The 19,810-nt window shown below is 41.7% G+C and overlaps 1 protein-coding gene across 1 annotated transcript in view; it reads right to left on the reverse strand.

Annotated features, from left to right (window-relative positions):
* The window catches only part of LOC117255508 (protein sidekick-1-like), a 282,626-nt gene that overhangs the window by 7,560 nt on the left and 255,256 nt on the right, over positions 1-19,810 (reverse strand). Inside the window, exons 31-40 of the mRNA XM_033624487.2 lie at positions 19,362-19,563; positions 13,324-13,427; positions 13,106-13,176; positions 12,156-12,294; positions 10,250-10,306; positions 9,970-10,071; positions 7,525-7,640; positions 1,755-1,941; positions 1,511-1,648; positions 1,248-1,409 (exon numbers count right to left, since the gene is read on the reverse strand). Coding sequence (XP_033480378.2) covers positions 1,248-1,409; positions 1,511-1,648; positions 1,755-1,941; positions 7,525-7,640; positions 9,970-10,071; positions 10,250-10,306; positions 12,156-12,294; positions 13,106-13,176; positions 13,324-13,427; positions 19,362-19,563 — 1,278 coding nt within the window. The remainder of the gene's footprint in view (positions 1-1,247; positions 1,410-1,510; positions 1,649-1,754; positions 1,942-7,524; positions 7,641-9,969; positions 10,072-10,249; positions 10,307-12,155; positions 12,295-13,105; positions 13,177-13,323; positions 13,428-19,361; positions 19,564-19,810) is intronic.

Consider the following 19,810-nt stretch of genomic DNA (forward strand, 5'->3'; position numbering starts at 1 on the left):
TTACTTTGTGGGTTTATTGATGTAAAGAGAACAACACAAACATGTCAAATAACTTCTATAACTATAACTACACCCTCAGGATGTAGACTCCAGTAGTTGTATTTGGGTTTCTATTAGAATATGTTTACATGCTTCAATGGCCAACAAAACACCCTTTTTCCCTCATACTGTCTTTACCGGAACACCTGTATTTACACTCTGTCTGAAAAGCTCTGTTTTAGGGCTTGTCTCTTTAACCCCCCTCCAAAAAAAAAAAAAAAAAATCCCAGTGTACTCTGATTGGTCAGCATTTCCAGATTTTCCGTACCTCTGCATCTCTGCACTGCCATCACAGCCATAAAATTACTGAAACAGAGTATATCAGCACTTTTTACCTTGAAGATCACCCATAAAAGCTTCTAAACTAAAATCTTCACAACCAGACATGTTCCAGCAGGAATATGATCCAAAATTGAGGGGTAATCAGCAACATCTGCAACCCACATTATGTTTTCCTGACATCAGCATGTAGCTACATGTAGCAGTGTATGTAAATGTAAACACTTCAATAAGCGTACTTAGAACAGATGAAATCCGAAATCACGAACCAGTAAAGTTGCAGATACAGTCTACATCCATGTCTGTGAAACATGAATGCTTCACACACATCTTCCACCCGGCAGCACAAAAGATCTGTACAATCAGCACAGTTTCAAGATTACCCAAGATTAGCGTCACCAAGTCAGTACCTGATCAGCTGTAACCTCTTCTGTTATGATGTTGAGTAATGGCCTGGCAAATGTGACATCTTGTGACATCTCGTGATATTACGGAGAGAGCCCTCCGCTTAATGAGACAATAACAAACAGACCAGATCAAGTAAAGGGAAAAAAGACACTTCAAACACTCTGAACCTGTCTGAGTCAAAAATAACCACTTTAAATGGACATACAGTGACGGTGTTCAATTGCCCCATGTGCTTTTATTACAGCCTGTTGCACGGCTGCCGGCAGCTGCCTGCTCCCTCAGTACGGGACCAATTTCAAAAACTGTTGTTCACATCAGTCTCTTTGACCAGTTTACACAACGAAATAGGGTCCAGGATGAAAATTGCTGACGTTATCCTTTAAGTCCCTACAGTATGCAGATGTTTGTCTCCAAAACATGACTGAATAAGTACACACACGCACACACACGCACACACACACACACACACACACACACACACACACACACACACACACACACAGAGTTACAGCCATGCCTACCTTGCACAGGCTGAGCACTGATGTTTGCTTGGATGGGAGGTCCATAGCTGACCGTGAGAGCCTGAGCACTGAACGTGTACGTTGCTCCTTTGACCAGGTCTCGAACCTTCAGCCATCTCTGCCAGCTGCCCCGCACATCCACTGTCACCACTTTAGTCACTCCTGCTCTCACACAGACAATTCAAAAGAAATGTGAGCATCCTCCTCAACATGTATTTGTGTGTGAGTGTGTGTGCATGTGTATAAGGCATATGTGTGCACACCTTGTACAGGAGCAGTGGGCTGGTAGATGACCCTGTAGCCCTCTAGCTGTCCATTAGGAGTGAGTGGAGCTCCCCAGGACACATTAACACTTCCTCCTGTCACCTCTGAGAAGGACAGGTAGCTGGGCTGGCTGGGAGCTGTGGGACATACGCAGGTTGACGAATGAAATAAAGAAAATCATGAACTATGATATGAGGCTTGTTAATGTGGTTTTTGAGGAGCAGAAATGTCACCACTCCCTACCGGACTGCAGAGTGCGGGCCCCGCGGGGGTCACTGGGTGGGCCATCTCCAGCCGTGTTGAAGGCAGTCAGAGTGACCAGGTAAGGTGTGTAGCTGGTCAGGTTGGTGAGGTGCACACGGGTGTCAGGGACAAAAATCACCTTGACTTTCTCAGTCTGGTTCTGCTTGTCCCTCTCCCAGTAGTGGATCTGCAACATAGCAAAAAACACGGTCAACAACACTGGCTGTGTTTTTCCCCAAACGACTTCCAATCCTCCCGTTTTCTCCTCTGCCTCACTTAATTTCTGCCAACTATATATATAATTTACATTCTGTCCATTCCTCCTGAGGTCTCCTGATCGATCCATACTATACAAGTGCTCATGTGCTGTTTTACAAGGAGAAGAAGTTGGTTATGGAGAGATTTGTTTTCGCCTTGACAGTTTAACAGAAGGGTCAATTAGGTGTAATTTCTTCCAGGAGATACCACTGGTCTGAGTTAGATGTACATAAAATAATTTTACTCTATTTCAAGCAAAAGTATCTGAATGTAGCTGAGGATAATTGACATGTTTTCTTTCTCGCACTCATACTTTAAACTATGGACTACCTGCTGACAACTAAGGTCAGTGTAAGTTCTCCTTAAATACATAATTTCATCATATGTTCAGTGAAATAAAATGGAGGTTACAAGCATGTCATACCAGAGCTGTTGTAATTAAATAGAATTAATGGCAACTTGTACATAGCTATAATAATGTCCCAATCCAAGACCTAATTATGACATTTTTTCTTTAATTGACTCAGCACCTAATAATACAGAAGTGCCTGAAAACCAAACCAACAAGGATGCCTGACATGAGCCGTACACTGTTGGCCAAGTAATTAAACCTAAATTTAGTGTATACAGTGTGCAGTATTATAAAGCCTCACTCAAACAGCTCTGCAATCATATGTGACACTTGCTCATTTGAACTGATTCAAGTAATCAGACAATCAAAAATATAAAATGTAGTCCATGTGTCACTGTCCATGCTTAAGTAGAACAGATAATTACGGACGTCACCATTAACTTTGACAACACTGGTCGGTAATGAAGACACACAAGCTACTTTGGTCAAACCCTGCACACTTTAACAGAACAAAGGTCACCTGATTATTGTACCCAGTATGATGGGATCAATATTAAGCCCCTGTAGTGTGTGAAAGTCACAATTTAATGATGCCAAAAATGGCCTTTTTCCAATAAAACATTTTCTAAGCTACGATAAAGTAGGCTCTGTGTTAGTTATCATCGAGGAGTGTTGTTTCTGTGGCTTTTTGGCACCTTAGACAGACCAATTTATCACTCTTGGTGAAGTTTCATATAACTGTGCTGATCTGAGAAATGTGTTACTTAACTGACTTTGAGAAAACAAAGTATTCTAGATCTCCTGAATGTGTGACTTTTATATTGCGGTCTAGGTCACACTTTAATGAAACAGGTTGTGTATAATGAGAGGAAAAAAGATAAGCAATATACTTGACATCTTACTGCCAGTAAACAGCCTATATAAATGCATATCCAGCAACAAAATCTGTTTGATGCATTAAACAGCTTGCCTCCTGCTCATAACAGCACCGGACAGGTGCATATCCACTGTAATATTCTTCAGAGCTGCTACTTGCTCTAAATGTGTACTTTTACAAATCACTGCATGGTGTTTAATCTCAGCTGAATGTTGAGGAAACATTTTCATCTACTAATGTCGTACACAACAGCTGACGGCCCAGGGGAAGAAAGGCTTTGTTTGAAGAGGGAGCTGCGTTGACTTTACCCACACATACAGCCATATCAGATACACACTAACAGCAAGGTTACAGAGGTGGTTGAGCCTCATGAATTAGAGATGAATCAGAAGAAGTATCTTGGATAGACAGGAGCCTTCGGTGTCAGAGAATAGCCACAGCAGCTGTTACAGTACTTATTCTCATGATGGCTATTTTATTTTGAGCTCAGATGTTTTAGCATTAAGAGCAAATTCACAGAAATATGTGTCAGAGCAGAGTATGTTCTTGACTGAATGTGTTTAACCACAGCACATTAACATTTTCCCTGACAAGCATTGAACGACAATCGGCCACCCAGGTTCCTAATCAAACTGTACATGGCTCCTCAGCTCACGCAAACTGTAATCAGATCATGAAACTGTAGCTTTATAATTACAGACAGAATGGACTTCTTTTTTTGTGGACCAGTGGCCATTAAGATGGATACAAAGTGAGAAATTGACGGATATTGATGTGACTGATTTGATGTATTTGGCATTGGTGTCATGTCAGCCAACAATAACCATCACCTTCTCCTAGAGGTGGTGATGCCGTATTTCTGCACGTTTCCATAAAGCTTACGGATACGGGCCAAACGGAGCAGTACCACCGGGAACCGTGGGGGCAGTGTTGCTGTCACTACCCGATACGTAGCTCTAGTGAGACACGAAGAAGAAATAACAATTCAATTTCTCTCATCGGCAGTACTAGAGAAAATAATTCTCCGTCCTCCAGTCACGATGCATTTAACGGCCTCACCGACCACCGCCTCCCTCAACGCTGCCTCTGTTTTTGTCTTTTATGCAAGAGGTACATTATCAATATCTCCTCCACAGTCGCCATGTTTGTTTTTGAGTTTGTTCTTGTCATAAACTTTTGACGCTGGGCTGCCTCCTGGTGGATATATTGGTTAACATCCATGCCAACGTAAAGGGCGCATGGAAGTATGTGGGCAGTGACGGTAACATCGTTTGAAACGGACGTATACATTTTCGTACGTAAGGGGAGCATAAATGAGCCCTAAAAGGGTTGGACTTACTCTGTGTATTAGTCATGGGTGTGTTTTGGGTGTATCATTCAATAAGCCAATCAGAGTGTCACCTCTCATTCCCTTTAAACGAGGCGCGATTGGAGCGCACAGCGGAGAGCTAGTTAGATGGTGGACCTACCAACTGGAAAGAGTGAGCGTTTTACAGCTGAGGAGACGATAAATGTATCTCTATTTGATTACAGTAACACAGCTGCAAACTAATAAGTTCACATCCCTCTCTGACCATTAAGACATGTTTCTGATAAATATTTTAATGTGCACAATAATAACCTTTCACATTGTAATCATATTTTTCTTTGTTATCTTTTGCATATGTGTGGCTGCTTCATGTGTGTCTGAGCAGAGTGCACGCGCGTTGTGCACCTGCCTAGAGACGCATATTACTAACTTGTTTAACAAACGAAATACTGCGCCGTTGACTTTAGACCAGGTTTTTGTTGGTCACTGGCGCATTTGCTTGTTACGTCATCTAACTAGCAACGCACCATGACTGCGCCTAACCACTCCTCATTTTTAGACCAACACACCCAGAGAAGCGCAAGTTCATTTGCTAGTTAGACGACGAGGACGCAGGGCGTGAAAATGACAACTGTGCCTGCATCTAAATAGCAATGACACTTGCGACATGGATTATGCACCATCCGCCGTCCGCTTTAGACCATCTAAATAGGGCCCACAGTCTTTGATCCCATGGGAGCTGCAGACCAGATTTTCCTGCACATGTGTTGCACCCCAATGACATGACATGATATGACATCATGACTTCAAAACTTTAACCTTTAATTTAACCTCCTTGATATGATTGTGGTGCAGAGTGTGGCTTTGACAATGGCAACTCCCACCAATTATCCAATGTAAACTGCTCGCCTGCTGTAGGTTTATAGGTTTATATACTTTATATTTTTGTGTTGGTCTTTGCTCTTTTTGACGCTGATGAAGACACAGTGGCTGTGAAACATTAGTCTGTTTGCACTTTTAAACGCTGTTAACTGATCAGTGCACTCTGGTCCTGTCTTCTTTCTCAGAATGCAACAGATCAGTGCTAACACTTTCTTTTTCTTCTGTTACTGTATACTGTCCACTATGAAACATAATTAACATGGCTTCAGTGTGTACTGACAAGACAGCACACACACTGATCTTAACCGATACCTCATATTTAGCAGGCCAGGGATGTTTAAAATGGTTTTAGTATTCAGATGTGTGGCAGCAACTGAAGGGAAGTGATTTATTTTAGTAATTCAAATAAATCAATGTTGTTTTTTGTATGCATTTTACCTGCTACACATATACACAGTATTTTTCCAAATCTGTTTCTGTGCAGTTTGATTTATAAAGTGAAACAAAAGCCAAAAGCTACTTTTTGTCTATTTTGTTATTATTTCTAACAGAAGGCACTACAAAGCACCATAAGCTATATTTACAGCTTCCAAACTTGGAAGTAGCAGCTTATGAGTAGCACTTGAGGGCAGCATTATACCATCTCTGTCCTTCCACATGCTCTCACAGTAATGAGATACAGAATAACTCATCCATATATACTCAATTCAAAATCAAAATGTATTACCTTCTGCACAAAAGTGGTATTTCCATTTAGGCGACATTCCTCGTGATATTTTATTCTAATGGTTTGGTATAAAGTCCGGGCCATTTTGTAAACCACTCTCCTGTTGTGTAGAGGATCTATTTTGGTATTTGGTAAGAGCGTGAGACCATCGGGATTAGTCTTTAAAAAAAACAACAATTCGAAGCTGTCGTGAATGAACATGATTATGATGTGATTTGATGAGATCCTCAAATGGATTTTCCTTTACCTCTTTTGTTAGAGAGTTGATTTTGGATCTTAAGTCTTGATGAAAAACAGAGGCTCGATGTTTGCTTTGCAAAGGAGGAAACACTTCATCATTTTCAGGTTTTTGTTTGAATGCGTAGCACTGCTATTAGAAATGACTGACCTATTTTGGCAGGAATAGCATGATGGATTATTTTGATGAAGTATGAAGAAAAAATATCTTCATACTCCGAGGGAATGCTGCAGTTTTGGAGGGCTTCACTCAAAATATGAATGACTCATTTGGACAAGTCTGCCCACACATTTGATAGTGTGCAACCTGGTGTGTGTGAGTAATTCCGCTAGGATAGTTTGGTATTACCTGTAACCCATCATGTTCAGTGTGTTTAACAAGCCCTCTGGAGCATTTCAGTAAACGTCAACTGTCGAAAAATACACTTGCAATGAAGTTTACCTTCAGCCCTACCTGCCGTCTGCTCTGCTCATCTAACAGAGTAGGAGTGTTAACAGAAGTCAGAACCTATAAATTCATTAAACATTCTTTCTTTGCTCTATTTCTCTCGTCTTAATCCCGTTAACCCCCTCTGCCTCACACTCCCCTCCCCGTGTCCATCCGTCTCTGGTAGTTTAAACGTATTCCCTCGATCCTCTCCTCTAATCAGGATTCTACAGGGATCACTTGCTCATCTCATTCCTTCACTCTGCAAATATTACATTCCCTTCTTTCTTTCTCTATTCCCCCCTCTGCTCCGGCAGAAATCAATGTGTCTAAAGCAGGACAGATAACCTTGTGTTTGAAGTACTAAGAGCGAGGGGGTGGGACAGGGGAGTTGAGGGGGAGAGACAGGCAGAGGAGTGATATTGAAACCATTAAAGGATATTCAGATTCTTCCTCTAACTTAATTCTCTCTCTTCCTCTACAGGACACTTGAAGGTGCAGCAGAGCAAAACCCCTCCAAGACAAGAGGAGAGACATTTAAAATGCAGACAGAAACAGTGCAGTGTGCTTCCTCTACCACATGGACACTCATAGTATAAGTACTTGTATGTGTGTATGTGTGTTTGGGTCTTTTTCTGTCGTGTGTCTTGTGTGTATTTCCCCCTAGGAAATCTTTGTGTGTATGTTTTTCTGGTTGTCACCTTGTATCCTTGAATGAGTCCATTCTGGGTCTCGAGGGGGGGGGTGTCCCAGGTCACTTCCAGGATGGAGGGAGACACGGCGGACACTCTAATAGACTGAGGGGCCACCGATGGAGCTGCAGAAGATGAGGTGTTTTGTTAGACAGTTACCGTAGGTGTGTGTGTGTGTGTGTGTGTGTGTGTGTGTGTGTGCAGCTGGGTGTTAGAGTGGGAAGTAGGAGAGATATGTTCTACCCTTCCAATTAGGATGGGCCTAAGGCAGTACCTTGTTACTCCACTATACCACACATATGCATGAACACTCAGCAGTGTGCACCTGAGGCTAAAGAAAAGGCCATATCACCCCGTTTCATCATCCCCCTCCAGCCTTTTTCTGCCTCCCCCTGCTTATCCTCACCTCTTACTCATCTGCATGTGGTATGTATGGCCTACACGCACAAACTACATACACCCCTTGAATAGGAATGCAGTTTTGGTCTGAAGGAGGGTGTGTAAGACTGTGAGGGAAATCGCAAAAACTTGGAGGTGTTTCTATCATAATGTGCAAATGTGTTCACCCACACTCGTTTGTGTGTCTCTCTGCATGCCTTGGAGTAGTGTGTGTGTGTGTGTGTGTGCATATAAGTGTGTGAGAGTGATGTATTTGCACTCCCGTCTGTGTAATGGATCCATGGTTTGAATCTAGTTAAAGTTAAACAGGGGTTGGACCGCCATCACTAGAAAATAGATGACTTTGTGGAGCTCTTGACGACATTCAGATGTGTCCAGATGTATGCGCACTCACACTTAACGTGCACACCCTCAGACACAGACATAAGGCATGCCACTCGAGGGGCAATGAGACCAAAGCAGGAAGCATGGACAGGGCAAAGCAAGAAAGAGAAAAGGAGGAGAGAGCCACGGAAAGGACAGGAGTGACTAAGCAGACAAAACAGAGACAGGAATTATCAAACACCCCAACTCAAGGTCCTTTGATAGCGTCTTCCAGAGGTTTCACACATATCACAGAGTCCTCAAAAGCAGATGATGTGCTACAGATGAAACTGTGACAGCTACTGAGCTTGTATGTGAACATATCCTTCTCCATAACAACTGAGCAAATTCCATCTGCTGATGAAACCATTAAAGCTCTGGAAAAAGGGAGAACATTAAAGAGGAACACCACCTAAAAAAAGATTTCCAATGTTATTTCTTTGACCTAGGGAAGTTCAATCAATATTTGTGAACATTACCTACTCTCAAAGTCCTTGTGATGTCATAGGGTATAAAGTCTGGAGCTGCTCCATACACACTGATTGGGAGACTGATTTTGTGGACCCACTGAATGTTTTCTTTTTTATACCCAAATGAGCTTTAACCTATCGTAATGTTCTCGGTTCTGAAACAAAATGTACCCATATACTCGGATCATTCCCCTGAGTGCTCTCACTGTCATCTCGAACATCTTTCACGATTCATTGTCACTGGAGCAGCTGCACCTTCTATAATATGACATCACACATTTGAGTTTTAACACTCAAGCTTTTGGATTTGGGAGAGTTGTTAATGTTTGCTAATATTCTAGGACCATCTTAGACCACAGGAATAAGATGTATGAATTTTGAAAAAGGGCATAGTCCCCTTGGTCCCCACATTTCCACTGTGTGGTATGACACAGCATGGCTCTACTCAACTTACTCCTTTCACGTTTTCCATTATAAAAAGTTTTGGTAGCACCTGGCACTTTTTTTGGTACCATCTCGTTTGAGGTTCTAAGCAAGCTGAGCCGGTACCAGAGGGTGGAGTTAAAACACTGTAGACCACCGACTGGTCAGAGACAATTGTCACATAAGACAACTGCACAAACCCGTCATTGTTTACCAGCCAAGCTACCATCAATAGCAACTGCATTTTTAAATTTTACTTCATCCAGGTTTTAAAACATTGCAACACTGGTAAAAGTCTGCCATATGGTATACTGTACAGTTGACAAAGTGTCTTTGTTCAGGTGCCGATGAAAGGAGTCAGCGAGTGTCATGTTAAAGATGATGCGACTGTGGTGTCGTTATGGTGATCAGTTGAGCTAAATCATGCAGTGAAAATGCTGCACCAGTGGATGTTGAGATGGGATTGATCTGTTCAACTATTTCCAAGGTCAAGAACGTGCTTTCATGCTTAAACAACGATATCTTTTGAAGTATGATTTAAAAGAAGAAGAAGGCTCTTTGTGACCCGCTGTAACTGATATAAGAAGAGCAATGATCTAAAGTTCCTTTGTGTACCCAAATTGCTACCTTCTAACAACGCACTACATGTTGAATACAGGGGAGAGAAGAAGCTTGACAGTCAACAATAAAACAGCTTTTCTGTTGTGGTATCCTACAAGAATAAACAATCATAAACAAGATGTGTAGATAACACATGAAACTGTCACCAGTCCAACAGCTTGCTTCTGTTTCAACCTACCTGCCTCTCCAACAGACACCTCGACTGGAGTGGAGGGTGGGCTCTCTCCAATGATATTGTAGCTGGTCATAACAATCTGGTAGCGTTTGAACTTCTTTAGTTCTACAAGAAACAAAGATACTTACATTCATACAACATGGATGCAAAGTGAATATGTTAGCTGTCATTGCAACTTGTTCTTCTCATTCTAGAAGCTGGCTGTTTATCAAGGTAACTAAAATTAAATCTAACATAAAAATCCTGGGAGCTTTACCTCCCAGTTCCATCCTAAATTACTTACGTGTCAACTCAAACTCCGTTAGTGAGGCACTGCTGACTGTCTTGAAGGTGCTCTTGGCTTGGGAAGAGTGAGAGAAAGATGGAGGGAGGTGTTTCAAGTTCAATAAATTGTGAAATCATAATAAAATATTCAATAAAACCGTGTTTAAGAGGAACACATTGGAAAGCATTATGCAATATTCTTGTCAGACTCAAGAGCAGATACTTAATCTACTACATGTATAAAGCCCTTCAGGCTGTACAGTAAATAATAATATTTAATTATTCCAGAGATAAAGTACAATATGGGTGGCCTCATAAGAAAATAACAGTCCAGTGAAGGCCGTCTGCTTATTCTCTCACCACGGCCACACAGTTCTTGTGCCTTGGTACCTGCTCTGATGTGAATACATTATCTTCTTTTAGACCTCTGAATGACTGAATCTTTTCACAATGACTCAAAAATGAGTTTGATGGAAAATGACGGCCTTGTGCTGCAGCATGAACAATTAATTTTTTTTTTTATTAAACAAGTATAATTGTCAAGTTATAAGCCTATATTATATATAATAGTGAATGTACTTAGATTATTTAAAGTAATTCATTCCTATTTATGACTAGCACACCCACTGTGTAGTATTTCAGCATAGTGGGAAATCTGGTCCTGGACACTTTCAGAGTTTAGACTAACGTTAACAGTTCTGTTTGTCTTTTCATTGGATTTGGAGAAGTTAGATCTCTTATTATGAAGTAAAACAAAGAGTGAAATTAAGCATGTAAGATGGGTGCAACCAAACAGGGTTATGATAGAGTGAAATAACAGTCTGATTTTCCATTTTTTTCTCATCAATCTTAGAAGAGGACCAGAAGGATCCCACTCTACACTGTAATACACTAACATGCTGTTAGCTATCTACATGGATCGTCACCTAATGATGATTTTTTTTTTTGCCTGGGACATGCAGCTTTAGCCCTGCTTTTTAGAGAAACATCATGCATGTAGCCACCAAAAGCATATTTAAGACCTTTTTACAATGTTCTTGTGATAAAACAAGTCAGCTGAAAACATTAAAAGTCAACAGCAGAATGAGCTTTTAACCAACCCGCGGAGAAAGCACACACACAGATTCAACATATACAATATAAACTATTATAATCATAATAGACAGAATTATTAACCTGATAAAAATGGTATGTAACTGTAACGTTATATAACTAAAGCATGTTAGTTTACATGTTAGCAGCACTATAGCATGTTAACTGAACTGTGAAATGAAAATAGCATCAGCTGTGAGCTTTTAAAATAATGTACTATTAAAATGAACAATAATATCTACTGTAGGTGTGTGACAGCACAGACTGCTCGTGTCTGTAGCTTTAACTCGCACACTCACTTGTGTCAGCCCTCCTAGCTGGGGGAGTTTGAGTGTGTTTCTTTATGGGGTCAGAGTGTGTGTTTATAAGTCAGAGGTTACCGAACGAACAGCCAACACAGATGCAGCCTGGAGCCTGGATGTGGAAAATGATTTCGATGGCGCGTTTTATGAGCGATGTTTAAAAGTTCATACTTTTTTTCGTTAGGGATTAAAGTTTAAATGTACTTTGATCTGCACAGAGGGATGGTGTTCTTGAAGAGTTTTTGGGGAATCCAAAGTAATCCAATGCTGCTGGTTTTAATTTCTTTTCGTGGGGGATGGAGATAGGTGATATAAGCCTCGCCTCTCTCTGACATTTTCTCTGCAGCGTGTGTGTGTGGCGCAAGTTGTCTGACAGGCAGTTGAGGCAGACAGAGATACACAGGTGAGATTCTCTGTCCATTTCTTTTTTTTTCTAATACCATAGATACAGTATGATAAGCATCAATTTTTATACAATGTTACACTGTGAAACCGGTATACCGCTGCACCTGTAGTATCAGTACTACTCACTTGTAATGAGGGCACTTGTGGTGTTGTTTTTGGTTGCCTGGACTTCTGCTTCAGCGAGAGTGGAGGTGTTAACTGGGAGCTCTCTATAATAAAGCCGGTATCCGGTCAACACCCCATTGACAGTGTCGTCACCGGGACGCTGAAAACATGCAAAGAAGCACACACACACACAGACACACGTACAGAAGCATTAGTGCTCAATTTCTCAAAAGAAAGCCTGTGCTCATTTTCATTTTCTTGGTGTAGGGAGGTGAGTGACAGGACACTGGCAGGCTGGCAGAGCAGTATTTTATCAGCAGAGTCCACTTTAAAGGACCGGTGGATTGGGCCGGCTGTAACCCACACAGACAAAGTGATGCTTCAGTGGGTTTGGCACTCTTGTAAAGGATGATGAAATTGCTGGTGGCTTTGTTTTTCATTGTCTCCTTCTGCTTTGACATAAGGCTAGAAGGAGTGAGAGAAGACACTTCCAAACACAAGAGGAAGAGTGACAAGTAGTGAAGTAGCCAGGCAGTATTTACTGTCTATTCACATATCACGGCTGCTCTAAAACCACCTCTGTTTTTCCATAACTCCTCTTTCTCTCCTCTGGTGTTGGACATTGCTGATGTTTGCTTCTCTTGCCCTCTAACATTCTCTCCTGCTGGTATATCCTCATTAAGAGTTTGAACATTTTTCTCCCCCAGCCAGGACGGTCTGTCCCTCCGTCTGTCCGACCCTCCCACTCAACATCTCTCCAATCTGTCTGTGCTGCCCTCTGACCTTTTCTGGTTCAATAAATAATGATAATTGTATCCACACACAACAGCATGAAACACACGTACAAACATGGCATACAGTAAGTCTGCAGGGGTTTTCCAAGTATAGGTGATTAACCTGCACTCGTTTGTGCAGTTTCGTTGTGTGGGTCTCTGTGTGTGTATACTGTGTGTGCATTTGTCTGTAGGTACCTTCCACTGCACCAGGACTGAGGTAGTGGTTGTTGGTTTCACTGCGAGGATCACTGGAGGCTCGTCAGGCACTGGAGAGAAAACACACAGAAAGACAGTGAGAGAGAAAAAGTCATGCAGGCAGTCATGCTGCTACAGTCTCTCTCTATTGTTTTCAAGTCCACATATCCCCTGGTCTTCTTTTATTTCGTTCCTCCCCAGTGTTCCCAGTCTCTCACCATCCTGCAGAGTTGTTACAGCCTCCGTCTCTTTGCTGAGGACACTGTCTCCTACATCGTTCGTGGCCAGCATCCGAAACTTGTATGATGTAAAGGGCTTTAATCTATAGACAAAAACACAAATAAATACACATGAACGGATGGATGTAAAAAAGCAACTAAAGCTACTAAATATCCCATTTATTCACATGCCATTGATTTCAGCTGGACACCTCTTTCTTTTTCTTAAATATCTGTTTATTTTTTTGTCTGTGAGCACAAGAGGTCCTGATAAAAAGCCAATAAAACTCCACCATTACCATTACACTCATAATTTTGTGCAAGGGACTTTTGTATGACTACTGAACTGCACCAGAGTTCGTTTTTCATCAGACCGAGACCACCTCTTCAAGAAGGTCTCGGTCTGGTTGTTTTGGTGCACACTTGAGTGCGATTGCTGTGTTCACACCTGCCCAAACGAACCGCGCTTAGGGGGCAAACAAACTTGAATTTGATTAAACCAAACCAAACAGGGCAGGTGTGAAAGCACCCTCAGTGTGGACGCTCCTCAGAACCAGCTGTGCCTTAAAAGCATCACAGTCAGCCAAAACTTTTCTCAGTACTCATAATTAATTTTCACTCATTGCAGTAGATGCACCAATTGCTTTTCATTTTACTTGAAAGTTGTACGATGGGGGTGAGCATTACACTTCAGTGCCGCCTATTATCGTTGTACCGGTACTTAATTGTTTCACAGTTTATATTTGGACTGTCTAATTAGCTCATCAGTGGTCTGTAAAGAGCTCTGAATTGCAGTAAACTATGAGAGGTGCTAGATAAATAAAGTCTGATTTGATAAATACAATAGGAAAACAGTAAATGAGTTCATACAGCAGGTAATTTACAAGAATTACAACAATGCCAAAGCTGTAAAGCTATTTAAAAACAGATTTTTGTTTTCACTCAAGGTTTCTCACTAGCTCTCTCTCCTTTATCTATGAGATGTTTGTTAAGACGTCTATTGCTGATTTTTTTTTTTTTTTTTACATCAGCTTGTGGTTTTCTTCTTCTCTTACCACAAAAATGTTCAATGCAAGATATAAATAAAACAAACCGCTCATTGAAACATTACTCTACAGCACCACAAGTTGTCAAAAACTCCACTGGGTATCTTTAACTCTTCAGGAATATCTTCATCCAAACCCACCCCCCTTCTCACAGACATATTTTTGCTCTTTCAGTGGCAACTGAAGAGCTGACAAGGACTTAAATAATAATCATTTTACACCCTTTCTAATTGTCTCCCCTGCCAAAGTATTTTACTGTCATACTACCACAACATCTTATCTGCATTTCTCCTCTGTGCAAGGTGAATGCATTAATGAGCACGGAATAACAATTTGCATCAGTCATTTTGAAAACACTTTACTCTAGAGCCACTTACAATCAGCTGAATGAACAGGAACCCATTGTTAGCTGAACAAGTCTATGGCGCCTTACAGCATGCTAATAGTTTAAATGTATACCCTCTTCTGCACACCGTGGGGAACTGATTAAATTTTAAAAATGACAGTCGGTGATGAAAAAACAATTTACCCTATTTTTTTATTGTTCACATCTAATTATTAAGAAGAGCTAACAGGAGCGATTTAATCAATAAATTGATAAAATAAATACGAATTAAGATAAATTGTAACAGGAAGTATCTCCATCCCTCATCACTGTGCACACAACTACCTACAGAGTCCTTCTCTAGACTTTATTTAAACAGTTCCTAGGAGGAGAGGGTTATAAGGTCAAAATCTTCTATCATGGTTCTGGATATGTAATTTTATATCAGGTTAACTACCACTAACTGTTGTGTAAATTAAATTAAGAAATGGTTTAAAATAACCATACTGTACTTCATTACATTTGATTGCATTTTTTTCTTTTCTTCCATACAAACAAACTAAAAAAGTGCTTCACCTGAGACAATACTTGAGTTAAAAACAAACGATCCATCACAGTAAAACTAAAATTCTGTCGATATGGAAGCTTTAGGGTTCCTGAGAACAGTTATTTTAAGTGTTACAGCTTCACTGTCCTCCTCCATGTCTGTCTAAATCAGGTTACCTAGCAAGGCAGCTGCCTAAGTAAGGTCAAGAGATCACATGAGAATCACAAAATCCAGCCTTCATTTTCTACATAGCCTAAGTTTGATAGCTTCCACGATAGACACAGTATTGCCAAATCTCTACTGGTGGACACATTTCCACCGCTGCACAGCATATACCATCATATCGCCCCACCCTAGTTCCAAGCAAACTACAGACGACCAGTTGGAAATTCAGCAGGCGACAGGAGAACTGCTCAAGTGCCCTCTTGTAAAATAATGAGCCAGGCCCAATAAGGGACAAGGAAAGGCCCTATGGGGTTGTGGGTATCGTAGGAATAAGAGATCAAAGGCACCAAGCTCAAAGAGGGTGGGGTACCGACAGCACTGGGACGATGGTAAGGACAGTGTTTGAAAGTGTGTGTGTGTGTGTGTGTATACTGTACGTGTGTGTGTCTATGTTTGCATCAGCCTGGGGACTTCGATGTTTTGGTTCCAAAGATGTCTCGGTGGAAAACAACAATTAAGGTTGGATAACAAGTAACTATGAGTGTGAGCGTGTGGAGATGTAAGCTAATTCCTCCATCCGGCGCTGTAATGAGAGCATTCAGTGATAGAATGAGCCCGAAAATGGCATCAAAACAACAACAGCAGCACCACCATCACGGCAGATCGACTCTCCCCGAGGCAGGTTGAAACAGGCTGATGCAGACACACTGAAAGTGTGCTCTTCAGCATCTCAAATAGCTTTGTGAAGGCTTGCGAAGGAGCGTAAACAAACAGTCACGCAGCAGTAGAAACACGGACACATGATACACAACTAAAGCCTCATCATAGCTCTGCTACTTAGGGTTTCAGGGAAGTTGGAGTAGCCGTTGAGTATGACCACTATCACCTGCTGCCATAATGACAGTCTCACCAGGGAGAAGAGGATGGAGGGATAGAGAGAGAGGGGTGGAAAAGGAAAACATGGAGCTCTCTTCCTGAGAATTAGTGGAAGTGAACAAAGGAAATGCCTTGTGATTTCTGAAAGAACTAGCTGTTGATGGATGGATGGATGGATGGATGGATGGAGGGAGGGAGGGAAGGAGCTGGTGACAGAAGAGGAATGACAGAAGAAAAGGTAAAAACAGCTGGGAGAGAGAGAGAGAGAGAGAGAGAGAGAGAGAGAGAGAGAGAGAGAGAGAGAGAGAGAGAGAGAGAGAGAGAGACTATGGACAAACGGCACACACAAACTTGAAAGCACAAAGGCAGAGTAAGGGAAAAAAAAGGTATTAAGAGAAAAAGACAAAGAGCACTTCCTGCTGTGCCTGTGTGATTATGTGACTGAGATTCTCCACGTTTCTGCAGTGATTATGATTACTCCGCTCTCCCTGGTGGTGTTTTTTGTGGTTTATCTATTTATTTATTTATTTATTTTTTTTGCTTCACAAACCTTTTCGGCACTTCATGTGCTAAATAAATAAAGCTTTGAAAAATCACAGCATCCCCCCTCTCTCTGTCCACTCTTCTCCCCAATGATGCATAAACATGACAAGATTTTTTAACAACGGCTTTAACTAATTCAAGTCCAACATGTCATGCTAAGCAAAATCTCCACATGAGGCCTCTGTAACGAAAGAAAAAAAGAGTCGTGAAATTTCTATTTCTGTTTTCTTCATGGATGCTTGAGATGGCCTAATTGACTATTAGGTAACCCCCACCCCTCCTTAGATACTTGCACAGCACATATGCCTTTTGTAAAGATCACAGTGGCAGCTTTACCACTTCCTTGTTGTTTTTGAAACAGTGAGTCCTTCACTTCAGACAGCAGTAGTGTTTAGCACTTGTTGGCCCCTTTGCCTTCACTCTGCGGTCCAGCTCACCCCAAACCATCTGGATTGGGTTCAGGTCCGGTGACTGTGGAGGCCAGGTCATCTGCCGCAGCACTCCATCACTCTCCTTCTTGGTCAAATAGCCCTTACACAGCCTGGAGGTGTGTTTGGGGTCATTGTCCTGTTGAAAAATAAATGATCGTCCAACTAAACGCAAACCGGATGGGATGGCATGTCGCTGCAGGATGCTGTGGTAGCCATGCTGGTTCAGTGTGCCTTCAATTTTGAATAAATCCCCAACAGTGTCACCAGCAAAACACCCCCACACCATCACACCTCCTCCTCCATGCTTCACAGTGGGAACCAGGCATGTGGAATCCATCCGTTCACCTTTTCTGCGTCTCACAAAGACACGGCGGTTGGAACCAAAGATCTCAAATTTGGACTCATCAGACCAAAGCACAGATTTCCACTGGTCTAATGTCCATTCCTTGTGTTTCTTGGCCCAAACAAATCTCTTCTGCTTGTTGCCTCTCCTTAGCAGTGGTTTCCTAGCAGCTATTTGACCATGAAGGCCTGATTGGCGCAGTCTCCTCTTAACAGTTGTTCTAGAGATGGGTCTGCTGCTAGAACTCTGTGTGGCATTCATCTGGTCTCTGATCTGAGCTGCTGTTAACTTGCGATTTCTGAGGCTGGTGACTCGGATGAACTTATCCTCAGAAGCAGAGGTGACTCTTGGTCTTCCTTTCCTGGGTCAGTCCTCATGTGTGCCAGTTTCGTTGTAGCGCTTGATGGTTTTTGCGACTCCACTTGGGGACACATTTAAAGTTTTTGCAATTTTTCGGACTGACTGACCTTCATTTCTTAAAGTAATGATGGCCACTCGTTTTTCTTTAGTTAGCTGATTGGTTCTTGCCATAATATGAATTTTAACAGTTGTCCAATAGGGCTGTCGGCTGTGTATTAACCTGACTTCTGCACAACACAACTGATGGTCCCAACCCCATTGATAAAGCAAGAAATTCCACTAATTAACCCTGATAAGGCACACCTGTGAAGTGGAAACCATTTCAGGTGACTACCTCTTGAAGCTCATGGAGAGAATGCCAAGAGTGTGCAAAGCAGTAATCAGAGCAAAGGGTGGCTATTTTGAAGAAACTAGAATATAAAACATGTTTTCAATTATTTCACCTTTTTTTGTTAAGTACATAACTCCACATGTGTTCATTCATAGTTTTGATGCCTTCAGTGAGAATCTACAATGTAAAAAGTCATGAAAATAAAGAAAACGCATTGAATGAGAAGGTGTGTCCAAACTTTTGGCCTGTACTGTATATACAGAGCGTGTCCTCTTTCATGGAGTCTACCATGGTGTTCCATAGTTGCCCAGAATGGACAAATCAAACACTGGCTCTAGATGGATGTGGTGTTTTCGCTTATTTGCACTGGCCACTGTCGTTGTTCAAAAAGCTTGGCACACGGGAGAAGTGTCAGTTGGTTGCAATGTTGTTGTCTTATCACTAGATGCCACTAAATCCTACAAACTACACCTTTAAAAGACAAATGTAGCTGGAGATTTGATCTGCTGTACATGGCTAGATAAATAAGCTATTGTTAGCTTTATTAGTTGGTTAAAACCAAATTCTTCAGTTGACTTTTTAAAGTTTGGTTCATGTAATACTATCTCGAGTAACCTCAGAGGTGTAGCTGGAGTGTAGACTTTTCTAAATCCAGTTAAAGAGCAGAGCAGAGATTCCACACAGCGGGGGACGGCTACATGCTTTTTAAAATGTAACCTGTAACCAACAAACTATGAAAGGCTATGTGGAAGCTTTGCTGGAATTATTACTGTAGGCAGTAAGCTAGTTAGCCAGTACTGCTAACATTTGCAGCTTATGTTAGAGCAGAAACATTATTTAATACATTCCTCAAATTTTTGTTTTTGTGTTTTTGATTTTGGAAACACTAAAAAAGACACCACCCTCTAAACTCTTTATAAATGGAGTACACAAATTATACAGAGATTGACAAGCTTGCCACATGTGGTTATGGTTGCTAAGCTATGATAAGACAATTACTACACTGTCGCCACACAAGCAGATGTGTGCGTGTGTATGTGACTGTACGCTACATAATGTGTACATATGTACCTGTCAACGGTCCAGGTGGTCACGTTGTGCGGGATGTCAGCGGTATGTGTGTTCCAGTCCCCGCTGGGCAGCTCTTTGACCTGCAGAGTAAAGTATCTCAGCGGGGAGGAACCTGAGCCACCCATCACCCAGTGGAGGCGGAGACGGCGAGATTCAACCCCGTCCTGAGGAACAGCCAGCTTCCTGGGTGGCTGGGGACGCTCTGTGGAGGTGGTAGAGAGGAGAAAAGAGGCAGAGGAGAGACGAGAGGGGGAGAAAGGGGGAAGGTAGAAAAAGTGATGTGACAAGGAATTGCAATTCCATTTTAAACATTCATTCATTCATTCATAGATGATGTAATTTAGGAGTTTACCATTGTGTGATTGTGTCACCATATACCACTACGTACATTCATGTGTGAGTATTTTTGGTCATCTGGGACAGACTTTAAAATGAGCTTTAGATATACA

The sequence above is a fragment of the Epinephelus lanceolatus genome, chromosome 3 (genome assembly GCF_041903045.1).
Source record: "Epinephelus lanceolatus isolate andai-2023 chromosome 3, ASM4190304v1, whole genome shotgun sequence".
NCBI lineage: Eukaryota > Metazoa > Chordata > Actinopteri > Perciformes > Serranidae > Epinephelus > Epinephelus lanceolatus.